This window comes from Pseudophryne corroboree, chromosome 2 (genome assembly GCF_028390025.1).
Source record: "Pseudophryne corroboree isolate aPseCor3 chromosome 2, aPseCor3.hap2, whole genome shotgun sequence".
NCBI lineage: Eukaryota > Metazoa > Chordata > Amphibia > Anura > Myobatrachidae > Pseudophryne > Pseudophryne corroboree.
Genome location: NC_086445.1, coordinates 390,871,405 through 390,886,475, shown reverse-complemented (window position 1 = coordinate 390,886,475; position 15,071 = coordinate 390,871,405). Strand labels below are relative to the sequence as shown.

Sequence of the window (15,071 nt, the reverse complement as noted above, 5' to 3'; positions counted from 1 at the left end):
CTACTTCCACCTCTCCCCTTGACTCAATCCCCTCCCACCTCCTCTGCTCCCACTCTCAAATTGCCTGTTCCTATGTTGCACATCTGTTTGATCTTTCCCTCTCGTCAGGCACTATTCCCTCTACAATCAAGCATGCATGTTTGCCCCATTTACAAAAAAACAAAACAATGATCCTGACACTCTCTTATTACTGCTCAATCTTTCTCTTTCTCTTTGCCGCCAAACTCCTTTAGCAGATAGTTTCCAACCACCTTTCTTTCCCACCACCCTACTTGACCAATGTAAATTTGGCTTTCATCCTCTCCACTACACAGAAAATGCCCTCACTAAAGTCAGCATTACCTTTTTGCTGCCAAATTCAATGGTCAGTACTCTCTGCTCATTTTCCTTGACTAATCTGCTGCTTCTTACATCATGGACCACCCCTCCTGCAAATCCTTCACTCCCTCAGTCTGCATGATGCTGCCCTCTCCAGGCTGACTTCCTACATCTATGACTGCTCTTCTGTCTACTCTCATGAAACTCGGCTAACAGGGGCTGTTCACAGTTGTGGTTGTCCACGACACTGATAGAGTGGAAATAGACCCCTCATTGTGACGAGCACAGCGAGCTCGCAAGGGGACTCTTTGTGCTCGCCAACATACTGACAATCGGGATGTAATTGTCGGTATACTGACGGCCAGCATCCCGATTGTCGGTAAATAATCCTGATCCCTCACACACATGCACACATTCATACAGACACACATATATAGTAGTCACAAACATACAGTGCCCCTTCCCTGTGTCACATTCACTATTTAGGCTGTGCTGCTGCTCTACTCCACTCCTTTCCCCCATGTTGCTGGCTGGCCTTGGCAGTGCCTTGTAGCCCCACCCCCTTTCTGTACCTTGGGGGGAGGTGGGAGGGGGGTGTTGGGGTAACTTGTCCCATGTGCCCACTCCTAATCCAATATACTACAGTGGAAACTGAAAGTAAACTACAGCTCCCAGCAGTAAGGGCTGTTGGGAGACGTAGTTTATTTTGAGTTTCATCTCAGCAATGCAGTGTGCCCAGCTCCTTGATTGATAGGCAGCAGCTGGTAGGGTCTGGAGCTTGAGCTCTGCAGGCTCTAAGCAACTGCTGCCACATAGTGAGGGGATGTTGGTGCCCCCTCCAATCCAGTGCCCAGGTCACATGCCACCCCCTCCCCAATTGCGGCCATGAGTTAGTCCCGGGCACTATAAACTTTTTAATAGCTGTGCCCTTATGTTTCTGTTGGTGAATTAATATTTTTTAAAGGTTGTATAAAGGATGTTGTTAATAAATATCTGTCTTAAGTAGGACCTCAAGCTTTAATTTTTCTAAACTGGTATTTATATCTTTCCTATTCAGTAATTAATTCTTATCCCTAACTAGGGATCGCCAATCATTATAACAAGTTTATTAAGAGTGTCTTTTATTTTCCTTCACTCATCCTATAAATACTGTAGGTCCAGCTCTGTGATCTCAGTACATGCACATGTATAGTTTTATAGATGGATAGATCATTTTAGAGTTACTTGGTTAGAATTCTACTAAGAATAGAAGACGTTATTTAATCATGACTATGTATAAAGCTTTTAATGAATTGTATTAAATTTATACTGTATTAAATATATTCATAGAGGTTTACGGTCATTAGGTCGACAAGGCTTAGGTCGACAGTCATTAGGTCCACCACTATTAGGTTGACATGGTCACTAGATTGACATGGTCATTAGGTCGACATGGAAAAAGGTTGACATGAGTTTTTCACATTTTTTTTTTCATTTTTTAAAGCTTTTTCATACTTTACGATCCACGTGGACTACGATTGTGAATAGTAACCTGTGCCGAGCGCAGCGGTAGTGGAACGAGGCACCTTGCCCAAAGAATGGCGAGCAAAGCACGCCATGCGAGGGGACACGGTGCACTAATTGGGGTTCCCCATCACTTTACAAAGAAACGACACCCAAAAAAGTAAAAAAAATGAATGTCGACCTTTTTCCATGTCGACCTAATGACCATGTTGACCTAGTGACCATGTCGACCTAATGCACGTCAACCAATAGTGGTCGACCTAAATCTTGTCGACCAAATGACCCATACCCTTCATAGATGGGAGGCAATTTTTGATTGAATGATTACATTTGCTAGCAATACCTGTGATTATATTATATATATATATATATATATATATACCTGTGATTATATTATATAATATAATATATGTGATTATATTATGTGTCATACTGTACACTGGATTTGGAAATAAAATTGTTACATTACCATGATACTAATGTAACAGTATGTACATTGGTTCCATGTGTATAATATACATAAATAAATAAATATATTTTGAAGGTCAGCTATCCTTTTTATGAGGACATTTTTGTGGAAAATCCTCCAAAACAGCATTTTTTTATTATTCCCCAAGTGTATTAGGAGGGTATCTCCAATATCTGCTGCAGTCTACTTTGCATTTTTTTTTTCAGGAGAGGGATCCTTCAGTTGGTCGCTTGCCCATACATGGCTGGGCAACCTTTCATGCTTAGTAACTCTGCTGGGTTTAATCCCTGAAGTAAAGTGATCACATAAGCCAGTGGTTTCTTGAATCATGGCACCCTAGAGTATCAGTATTTTTTTACGACACCCCTAGGAAAAAAGTTTTTAATTGATAAATTTGGAAAAAATATAAATTTAAGTTAATTGTGATCCCTAGGTTCAGTTATGTGGTGATGTACTTCTGATTATTGTCCACATACTTTATGATGGGCAGCCACTCATACTGGCTTGGCCTATCTCTTTGACATAAAATAACTTGATTTGGTCCTGGACTCAAGGCACCCTTGCAAGTGTCTCGCGGCACCCCCTAGGCCCACAGTTTTGGAACCACTGGCATAAGAAATTACCTTACATTTTACACTTTGAAAGCACAGGCTCCTATTGAATCGTATGTCCCTGCATGTATTCGTTGATACATTGGGCCTGACTCATATTCATAAGTAAAGCCAATTAACAAGCAACTGGGCAAAACCATGGTGGGGCATGTGCAGTAACATGTGCAGAGAGGTTTATATTTGGGTGGGTTATATTTTTTTTGTGCATGGCAAATACTGGCTATTTTATTTTTACACTACGATTTAGATTTCATTTTGAACACACCCCACCCAAATCTAAATCTCTCTGCATGTTACATCTCCCTATCTGCAGTTCTACATGGTTTTGCCCAGTTGCTTGATAATTTGCTTTACTTACAAACATAAATCAGGCCCATTGTCCTGATAATGAATTTCTTATTGCTGCAATACATGGGGATAAGAAATTATAATTACTGATGATAAAATGCAAATATACATAAATATGCCCATTAATCTTAATAAACTGAAAACAATATGAAACTTTTAATTGCAGGAGTATACTATTGATGTATTTTTCCGTCAAAGCTGGAAAGATGAACGACTGAGTTTTCAAGGACCTATGCAACGTCTTCCTCTTAATAACTTACTAGCCAGTAAAATCTGGACACCTGATACTTTTTTCCACAATGGTAAAAAATCAATTGCTCACAACATAACAACACCAAATAAACTACTACGACTTGAGGATGATGGCACCTTACTTTATACAATGAGGTAAGATATTATTTTTATTATCTGTGATCTGTCAACTGTGGTGATTTGTAAATGCATAGAATTGTGTGAGAGATGTAATGTCTCTATTATGATGTTGGCGAATTGTTTTATGAGATGATGCACAGATTGTTGTAGCAAGATTGGGTGAAGATTAGAATGAATAATTATTTGCTGAAGACAATAGATGGTCCTGGCCATACAATGGTGGAGTCCAGCAGTGGCTCCTACCTGATTTGGGTGCTGATACCCATGCCTGGAGAGGAGGAGGAGACGAGGAGACAGCTTTGTCCTGGCACCTGCAGAATGGATCTGGCAGGCACCTACTGGAAGCACACTCTCTGCTAATCGCAGCCTGGTCTGGCAGTCCCAGATGGAGGAAACACCTCCCAATGGGACTGCCTGTCCTGCGGATGAATGTCACTTTCAATAGGAAGTCACTGCAAGTCATAGTGAAGCCACTGAGCCAGAGCAGTCACACAGACCGCAACTGGCTCAGCTGATCTCCCTAAATGGCAGATTTTACTGGGAGGTTGCAGTCCTGCAGCCCAAAGTAAAAATCCATCACTTTTGTATTCCAATTCAGTATATGGATTGTGGGATATGCAGTTGCTGGTAGCCCACCGATGCCTGCATCACGCAGCTATTACATTTACCTCATCTTCTGATAGATTAGTATATTTTCATAAATTCCTTTTATTTAAGTATACACTACACCCCAGTGGGGCCTGTATTATATTTACTCATCTTTGTGGATCCATGGGTGACCTATTGTATATAGACATCTGGCCACTACTACTATATATCATGGCCACTCTTTCCAGTACGGACTTGCAAGCAGCTTTGCATCAGACCCAAAATGTTTACTGCTTATAACGCCAAAGAAAACCGTGTAGAAAAATGAAACATATTGATACCACAACCCAGATATCTTGCACTAACATCTTCCAGACAGATGTTATAGTTTTAATATGAAGGTGAATGTTTGCACAGGAGTGTTTGTGAGTCTCCATAATACAGGATTAAGAGACCAGTGAGTCAGAACTCTTCAAACATAGAGCCAGTGCTGGGCTAAGGGTAAACATTGGGACCATGAAGAGATAAACTATGGAGAGACTCACCAAGAAAGTAGATGCAGAAAAGGGTAATACAGTCCCAAGTGCATACTTAAAGCCTAGAAGTAGCAGGGCAGCTGGCGACAGTCCATCAAAGTAAAGGCTCTGGTGGTAGAAAATCCATATAGAGATGACTTCTGCAAAAAGAGGGCCTTTGCTCGGAAGGGACTGAGAGCAAATAGTTTGCCTGATGTGTGCAAGGAATCTTCTGCATCTGCAAAATTACGGCACTTCTGTGAGAGACTGCTAAAAAACCCTTCATGGTTTATTAGGGTAAGCGGTGAATGGCAGCGGTGGGCGTTACTTTGAACCTGGCAATGAGGCCTGGTATGTCTATTTCAAACTCTGATGGCATTGGGAGGTTAGACCTCAAACTGTTTTGAGCAAGAGAGTCTGATGGTGGGGAACTCAGAAAACTCAGCTGTGTCCCCTGAATAAAAAAGAGGGTGAGTATTTTGTATGTTCTAAGATGTAATAAAACTATAATGGATAATTACCTATTCTCCTAGAACATCTGGGAGACTCTTGAATATTGGGTTACTCTCCCAGAATCATGGAAGAGCAGGCAAGTATCCTGCAAGAACCCTCATTGCCACCCTCTGATGTCTAATTTCCAAGTAAAGTGAGTGGTCAAGATGGCTTGGTGATGTGATTTGCACTGAATTCAGTCATTGTGGCTTTGCCTCATGCTTTAAAATGCCAGGATTTGTGGCTTTGTATAAGAGGGCTACAATGATGTGGTTGTGGTGACACCTCTCCAACAACTACCACCTGACTGCTCCTCCAGAAGGGTAGCTGAAATGTTGGTAAGTATTAAATAGGGGTTAATGTAAACTCTGAGCTGGCATTCTTTGCACTCTGTTTCTGCTTATGTAGAAATTAGAATGTGGATGCTTTACATAAATATTTAGAAATTTAAGTAAGACTTGATAATGCTGATTTGATTACCTTATAATATTCACTATATATGGGTAAGAGACTAAGTACGCAATTGGCGTATGAGGTACCGTAAGGGTACGCACTTAGCGTAGCAGACGCTCGGCCGTGATCGAGACGCACATGCGGCACGCTCGCTCACAGCTTACGCTTGGTGTAGAGCACGCTATAGGCGAGCGACTACCGTAATGCTACGCTACCAGCGTAGCGGACGCTCGAGACCACGAGGAGATCACAAGCGGCGCAGACGCTCACAGGATGACAATCAGTAAACCTTGAATGTAACACACAGAAAGGATACTCTTATGCTGTAAACCTTGTACTGAAACACTGTAGCGATATAACGCTGCTTAACCTTAATAATACCAAAGCTGTTTGAGCGATCAGGACGCTCCTATTACCCTCTGCAAATGTAATGAACACACGAAACCTTGCTAAGGTTCCAACACCTTTACTAACAAGCTTTTAGTTATATCGAAAAGAGAAACAGTTAACAAGTCATACACTACAGGCTAACATATAAAATCTAACAGGATATCTAGACAGAAATATACGCAATAGTAAACAATCGCAAATACAAATACATAGACTAAGAATGAATGGCTAACATTACACGGGTAACAAAGTGGCAACAGAGAAACATACCATACGGGGAACACTCGCAGGCGCAACCGGAATCCAGTCCTCCAATTATCAGCGATAACTGTTGAAGAGAGAGTACTGGCCGGTCTGGGGACAGTGACCCTTATATACACAACATACAGTGTACTTCAAAGGGCCCTACAACCTTATTGTTCATTGGACACAGGAATGTCTCTCTACACTATAACAAAAGGTCATAGGTGGATTTGAACAGGTGGGCTGTGACTATTTCAAACAGCTCAGGTGGGAGGGAATCTCCGGATTCCCGCCGCATGGATAATGAACTGCAAATATAGAATATGTCCAGAAACTACTAATGGCCATAACTACACGCAGGAGCGATTAATCTTTACCTAACCAACACCGGATTATTGCTATTAAAATACTCTTCGGTTAGGTACCAGACACCACTGTTCAACCTTAATCAGACCCTTTGTACAACGCAAAGAGGGATTCCCAAGTCCGTGAACAAGTCACATTAACCAAACTTACAGTTATCATTAAGGGGAACATTACCTATAAAACCTGCTATATGGATTTATTATCTAGCGATTGAGTCGCTCGCTAGACGTACACAAACTCTACCGTAAATGCACATACCACGCGCTCGAGCGCATGGCCGAGGCGCCATCACGCGGCTGCGAGTATCCGCACGCACGGGAGAGAATGTGCACGTGCAGCAGGCACGCGCATGAGGTGAATATATGGCAACGTGTAGCATGATATTTTTCTGACTTTGACAGAATTATACTCTAGTATAATTAGTCCAGACTAGTTAACTACCATTCAGTGACCAGAACACAAAGCAGACATAATTATATTGTAAATGACCACCACATTTTTTTAAAAATACTTACCTTTTGATGGCCTCATGGTCAGGTACGTCACACTGCTTTCCAGTGCTACTCAATTAATATATATACAGGGTACTTTCTATAGATGTTATTCCCAAATCTGTTTATAGTATACCTTTTATTTAAATAAACTGTATTTTTTTAATACAAATTATAGTTAAAAAAAGTCCAATAAAGATTAAAACAAATATTTGTCAACCCTCAAATCTGTATCTTTATTGGAGACTCATAATTGTGAAGCTTTGTATTTCAATGCTGCAATAAAATAAACATTATCGCAAAATTGATCATACGAAGACAGCAGATATATTTAAAGGAAATAATAGATTTGAAGTACTGTAAGACACTTTGGAAATGTGTGCATCATTTAATTGGAAACCAGGGAACAAGGTTTATGAGCAGATAGGAAGAACAGGATGAAAACTGTGAGAAAAAATGATCTGCAGTTGTGTAGGATAGAATGTTTTATTGTTTATACGTGTCATAGTTTTCCCAGGACAATTCCAGTTTTTGCTGATAGAAAATCTTTATTACAGTAGTAGCCTTGTCACACATGCAGCAATTACTTGCCGTGCCTCCTCTTGCGAACACTGCAGCCAGCTTCTCTTGCTCAGTTAACTTTGACATTATTGCTCACACCAGATTTGCATATTTAAACCTTTTATATTGTAGCCACACTCTTCATGGCTACATCTTCATTAATCATGCACTCTCGGCGCAGATAGGCACGCCCGCACCTAGCTGTGCCGAGCTATGGTAATTGCCGCTTCCAGATGTGCACGCAGTCATGCCTAACAAGGCATGATCGCGGCAAGATGTAGCCACAATGAGCATGGCTACATCTGTATTTACAATTCTTGGAATCAGAACTGAAAAATAGCAACTCCATGGTAGAGGTTTGATGAAGAATATACCAGACCATTTAAGGCTAAGAGGGTAACCACATACTCAGGGGGGCATATGTGACATAACTGAAGGGGTGTAGTACTGGTGACCGGCGGTCTCCTGACCGCCGGTCAGCTTGCCGACACCGGGATCCCGGCGGGGAGGGGCGAGTGCAGCAAGCCCCTTGCGGGCTCGCTGCGCTCGCCACGCTGCGGGCTCGGTGGCGACCTGCGGTCGCTGCGGGCTCGGTGGCGACCTGCGGTCGCTGCGGTCGCCACGGGTTCTATTCCCACTTATGGGTGTCGTGGACACCCACGAGTGGAAATAGTCCCTGTTGGTCGGCATGCCAACCATCGGGATAGTGAGCCGTCGGGCTCGTGGAGGAGGTCATGTGACTGTCGGTCAGCTGACCGGCGGTCACATGAATACCACCCAACTGAAGCACTATGTCACCTCCATGTACTGAAGTGAACACATTGCAGGATGCATGTACTGCTTCATACATGCTGCTGTAATTGCATCCTGCAATAATAATTTTGGGTGCTTATATTGTGACCAGATAGCATTGCAAATGTGATTATTGACAAATGGGCTGCAGAAGCTTTCTGATAGATACAGTCTGAACGCTAAGCCATTTCTGCTTATCAAAATGTACCTAATGAGCCTTAGTAAAGGAAAGGGCATGAGCATGTAAATTAAATGCTACAGACAGCACAATTCCATGCAATCTACCCAGTGTCAGACTGGAGCATGAAGGGTCCATCAGGGGAATGCAGTATAGGGCTCATTCTTAAGGGGTGTGGTGGACCATTAGACACCATGGGGTATTAAACCTTGGAGTGAGATAAAGTGGACAGAGATAACGTACCAGCCAATCAGCTCCTAACTGCCATGTTACAGGCTATGTTTGAAAATGACAGGAGCTAAATGGTTGATACTTTATCTCTGCCCACTTTTTCTCTCTCAAAGGCTTAGTACATAGACCCACATGTATCTGACCTTCTAATAGAGTAATAATGTATCATTTAAATGCACAGTCTAGAACCTGACATTAGAAAAAGCGGTGGGGCCCTGTGGCAGGGGGGCCCAATGGGAATTCATTGATCAGTCATGTTATCTCATCCCAAAATACGGTTTTACTTAAATTGTATGTTGTATCAATGAATATTCTGTTTGGAAAATGTTATCTTCAATCTGTATGGGAATTGCAATTCTGTACTCCAAGTACAGTAATTAAACCTGCTAGGTTGTAAAGGAACTGTGTGTACTGTACACTGCAGGGGGGCATTTTTGACCTGCAAAGAACTTTAGCACATATGGCCTTATACACAGACCATACATCTCTGTAAGTGACAAAAATTGCTTCAGAAGGGCATTTGGTCAGGCAAATCTCTTTCCCTGACCAAGCCATAAAATTGACAAGTCACAGGTTCATAGCCTTCAAATAGAATTAAGCAGGTAATTATGTGACTCTGCTTGTATGACAGAGAACCCCTGTGTTACAAGAAGAAAGGGGGCTTTTACATGCATGCCTCAATCAGAGACATTGGAGGCATGGGCCATCTGGCTCCAGCTGTCAAAGGGGCACCAAGAAAGAAAGACCAAGGGGCTGCTGAACTAGGATAGATATTTCTACACTCATTTCATAGTGATTTGCTACAGTCACTGCTTACTGCTGTGCAAGTTCCCAAACCCCCTTTGCAGCCCCCTTTAGCTGAAGAGTCTTGGAATGTGACAGTGTGATAACAGATCAACCTGTGTACTTTATATAGTGAGCTACAGCTCTGCTGTTGTGTGTTATATGAAGAAAGAAAGAAAGAAAGAAAGAAAGAAAGAAAGAAAGAAAGAAAGAAAGAAAGAAAGAAAGAAAGAAAGAAAGAAAGAAAGAAAGAAAGAAAGAAAGAAAAAAGAAAGAAAGAGAGCAGAAGTTATGTTAAGGGAATGCACTAATTATTATAATAACATTTTTAAGGGGGGCTATCAAAACTTGGCGAGAGATAAAATTGTGAGACATATGTATCAACCAATTCACTACAAACTTACATTTTTGAGACACACCCTATAAAATGTAAGGCAGAAGCTGATTGGCTGGTACTTTATCTCTCACAATTTTATCTCTCTCCGAGCTTTGCTAAAACTTCCCTTCAGACCTCTATTTATTACCAGCACCCACAAATAAAGATTCCTTATCACTGCAATAAAGAACCTTTACTTTCCCAGATTTACCATTGTCAAGTCGCTGGGATGCCAGGACATGTGCAAGTAGGAGCACCAACTTCTATTTTGCCTCTGAACGCCTAGTATAAACTCAGGCCCCTGCCCACAATCTATTCATTTTGGTACTGAAAGGAGATAAATCCAAACTTAGGGGTCAAGGAGAAGTTTACTGCAAGGATAAAAATGTTTAATTGAATCTGGTGTGCATTATTTGGGGAGTTGATAATGTTCCATACCTCTTAAGGTATTTGCCATAAGTCATGATTTCTAAATGTATTCTTATACAGGCTGTGTTTGAAAAATGACAGCCGTGGGCTGATTTGTTGTTATCTTATCTCTCTTCATTTTATCTCTCTTCAAGGTTTGATGCATCTACAGTACTTCTAATATTGTTTCTATGATCAGAGATTTAATTCATTATTGAAGAGACAATACAACATAATCATTTACTGAGTAATTTTCTTGTTATTCTTTTACCTTAGTTCCTTTTATAGGATTTTTCAATAGCTTAGTCACATTACCTTGAAATTCTATAGCCGCTGTTACCCTTTAGTTCAATGTATGCTAAAGGCTAAAGTCTATTTTTACCCTAACTAAATTGACCTGATTTTTCGGTAAACATGTTTGAAAAAGATTTACATTCCACATGTTGGTTTGGATGTTAGATAATTGTACATAACCATTTCAAAATGTTTCATTATATTTCTAATCTAATGAAAGCACGGACAGTGTAATGATTATCATTACTGCCTCACAGCATTGAGGTCATGGGTTCAATTCCCACCGTGGCCCTAACTGTGTGGAGTTTGTATATTCTTCGCGTGCATGCGTGGGTTTCTTCGGGGTACATTGGTTTCCTCACACAATCCAAAAATATACTGGTAGGTTAATTGACTCCCAACAAAAATTAACCCTAGCGTGATTGTTTGTGCATGTACATGTGTTAGGGAATATAGATTGTAAGCTCCACTGGGACAGGGACTGTGAATGGCCAAATATTAGATGTAAAGCACTGCGGAATTTGTGTGCGCTATATAAATAACTAGTAATGCATAAACAATATATTACAGATTATTATTTAAATACAAACTTTGCTCTCCAAATATACATATTTTGTAAAAGGGTCTTTCTATTTTGTAGTTCACATCAGAGATGAAACCTGTCCTACTTCAATTGCAAGACATATTTCAGGATTTATTATAATAGGACTTGATTCAGATGGATGCAGTAGTACAGTCACAGAGTCTTTGTACGCAGTGGCCATGCTAAAATATAGTTACATGTATGCACTGTACATGAAAATGAGCAATGTAAATACTGTATGAATGAATTAAGTAAACTTCTTAGTACAAATGTAAATGTATAAACACCATGCTTAGCAGTATATGGGAATTGTGACAGGACCAGGAACGCTTTTGCTTTTATCTTAATTTATTTTCCTAAACAGCATTCAAATCTAAACTTTCCATACTCTAAGCATAATTGGCAGAACTTCCACATTTAAGAGTAATCCTTGTGACATCACCATGTGAAGTGGCCAGCACATCTGAAATTAAATGAAAGCTTACCTAAGCAGTTGTGTGAGAGTTCTAATCAATTAAGACTTCCAATTCAAGGCATTATTAATATTGATCCTTGATGATTTATTTGTAACTGTTACTGTGAGCTGTAACTTATAGACCCCTGTCTCATGTCAATGTCTCCTTTGATATGATAAACACGTAAAAACATGGGAAAAAATACATAAATAAATACAGAATTCATAATCTTGTAATATGGCTGGATACATGTGCTTATTACAAAAATAGAAGTTAATACCACCCATGGTGGTGTTATCTTTGTGTCTTACTATCTACTTTTATTGGTTAACACTATTTAGCCTTACTTTGTGCTATATACAAATAGTTAACTTGCTGCAAGATCTGATGTTGAAACTGAAAATGATTATAGCAATTTTGTTTTCGATACACTTAGCTTTCACTTTCTCCACTAGAGGACTTCATAAGACCATCTAAGACAGGGGTGGGCAATTATTTCAGCTGAGGGGCCACTTGACACTTTCCTGTCAGTTTTCGAGGGCCGCACACAAAATATCAGATCCCCTATGTGCCAAGAATATAGGGACGTGGCTTCATGGGGAAGGGGTGTGGCCAAAAAATAATACAAATTCATTTTAGGCTGCACAATAGTCTCCATTATTCAAATTACGCCACACAGTAGCGCCACTTACACACATTACTCCAGGTAGAGCCCCTGTCACACATTACGCCAGGTAGAGCTCTCTTTTACACATTACAGCAGGTAGAGCCCCCTTTTACACATTACGGAAGGTAGAGCCCCCTTTTACACATTACGGCAGGTAGAGTCCCCTTTTTACACATTAACATTTTATTTGGGATAATCATTGCACAGCAAGCAAATTATCCAGTGTCTTATGGCCCCTGGGGAAAGGTGTGACACAGTGACAGAACACGGGGGTGGGACACGGTGATGGAACACAGGGTATGACACTGTGACAGAACACGGGGGGGGGGGTTGACACGGTGACAGAACGCGGGGGGGTGACACAGTGACAGAACACGGGAGGTGACACAGTGACAGAACACAGGAGGTGACACAGTGACAGAACACGGGAGGTGACACGGTAACAACACGGCGGGGTGACTTTGTGACAGAACACAGGGGGGTGACACGGTGACAGAACACGGGGGGAATGACACGATGACAGAACTCGGGGTGGTGACAGTGACAGAACACGGGGGGGTGACAGTGACAGAACACGGGGGGTGACAGTGACAGAACACGGGGGGTGACAGTGACAGAACACGGGGGGTGACACAGTGACAGAACACGGGGGGGGTGACACAGTGACAGAACACGGGGGGGTGACACAGTGACAGAACATGGGAGGTGACACGGTAACAACACGGTGGGGTGACTTAGTGACAGAACACAGGGGTGACACAGTGACAGAACACGGGGGGGGGTTGACACCGTGACAGAACATGGGGGGCTGACTCAGTGGCAGAACACGGGGGTGACACAGTAACAGAACGTGGGGGGGTGTCACGGTGACAGAAGACGGGGGTGACAGGACACGGTGACAGAACACGGGAGGTGACACGGTAACAACACCGGGGGGTGACCTAGTGACAGAACATGGGGGGTGACACGGTGAAAGAATCCAGGGGAGGGGGGGGTTGGGGGGTGGTACAGCAAGCATTAAAGATCTCCCCCCTAACCTAAAAACAGTCTGACGCCACTGCCCGCACACACAAACATATACACACACACACACACACACACACACACACACACTCTCTCATATACACACACACTCTCTCATATATACACACACACTCTCATATACACATACACTCTCTCATATATACACACACACACACACACGCGCACACACACACACACACACACACACACACACACACACACTTTCTTTCCCTCACTTTTTCCATTAACTTACTGATCTGTGTCTGGCTGGCAGTGGCAGGAAGGATGGATCTCTAGCAGTGGCTTTTGTAGCTCCGCCCCCTAAAGTCCCACGTAGCCCTGCCCCCTCATCTCCGCATAGCTCCGCCCCCTTTTTTGTCTGATCGCTGCCTTTGCCAATGGGGACTCTGGAGGATGTGTGTCAGGCGCCGTGCAGCAGCAGCAGGGGAGACAGGCGCCGGCAGCTTGGAGTACTGCAGAGCAATGACAAGCAGCTCAGTCAGTCGGGCCGCTTGTCATTGCATGCTGGTGGGAAGCAGTGGGCCGGTCAGGATCGGTTTGCGGGCCGCATCCGGCCCGCGGGCCGTATTTTGCCCACCCCTAATCTAAGAGAACTGCATGATATAAGGCGCCCATAACTTTATTGTGATTACATAAACCTTTCTTAAGCTAGCTTATCACTAAAATAAAATGACACATACACTGAAATAAAGACACGGACACGGTAGCTGGAGTTAAAGGTCAGACGATATTTATTGATCGCTGACCAACTCTTTAAACTATAATTGTAATTGAATTGGAATTAATTTAGATTATAAAGTTAAATATAGATTGGAGGATGGCAAAGGAAAAGTCGCTACCAGACACCAGCTCCAGTCACTTAGATGAAAACCAACAAACCAAGGAGGGGAGTACCCAAACCCCGCCTCCTTCCTGCATAACCCGCATTGTGCTGGCCTCACCACTCTTTTCTCTGGCAAACGTTCGGTTCCCGCAGGGGAACGTCTAAATGTCCAACCGCTAGAGAAGGACACAGCTGCCGTCCTTCTAAAGAGGGTGCCCCACAATGACCACTTATGCCTGTTTGACCGCTGGTTGGTAGCGACTTCCCGCCAATCTGGCTGTCAATAGCCAACTGTAGAGAACAAAACAAATCAAATTTAATCAGGGAGGGCGGGATGGCATACAATAAATGGCAAGAGGAAGTCTGAGGCACATGACCATGCCCTATATACTATCCTGAGACCAACCCCTTAAAGCTTGACGGACAACCCTCTGATCCTATAGGAAAAAAACACCGGAAACATGATCTACCTAGCAACTGCTTAGTCATAAAACAACCAATCACAAAAAGTTGGGCTCTTATATGGCCTCAGGCTTATACAGCCTTCAGCTAATCAAAACTTCATACATTTTTATAAAATAGAATAAGCCAGTGGTTCCCAAACACAGCACCCTAGAGGATCAGAATTATATTCACAGCATCCCTAGGCTAAAAGTTTCTAAGTGAGAAAGTTAGAAAAAAAAGATGAAATTAAATAAAATTTGTTTATATGTCATC

General features: G+C 42.2%; 1 protein-coding gene across 2 annotated transcripts in view; it reads left to right on the top strand.

Annotated features, from left to right (window-relative positions):
• GABRA5 (gamma-aminobutyric acid type A receptor subunit alpha5) overlaps positions 1–15,071 on the top strand; it is a 301,112-nt gene that overhangs the window by 47,972 nt on the left and 238,069 nt on the right. For both annotated transcript variants that reach the window (XM_063953304.1, XM_063953306.1), the window contains exon 5: positions 3,416–3,636. In XM_063953304.1, coding sequence (XP_063809374.1) covers positions 3,416–3,636 — 221 coding nt within the window. The remainder of the gene's footprint in view (positions 1–3,415; positions 3,637–15,071) is intronic.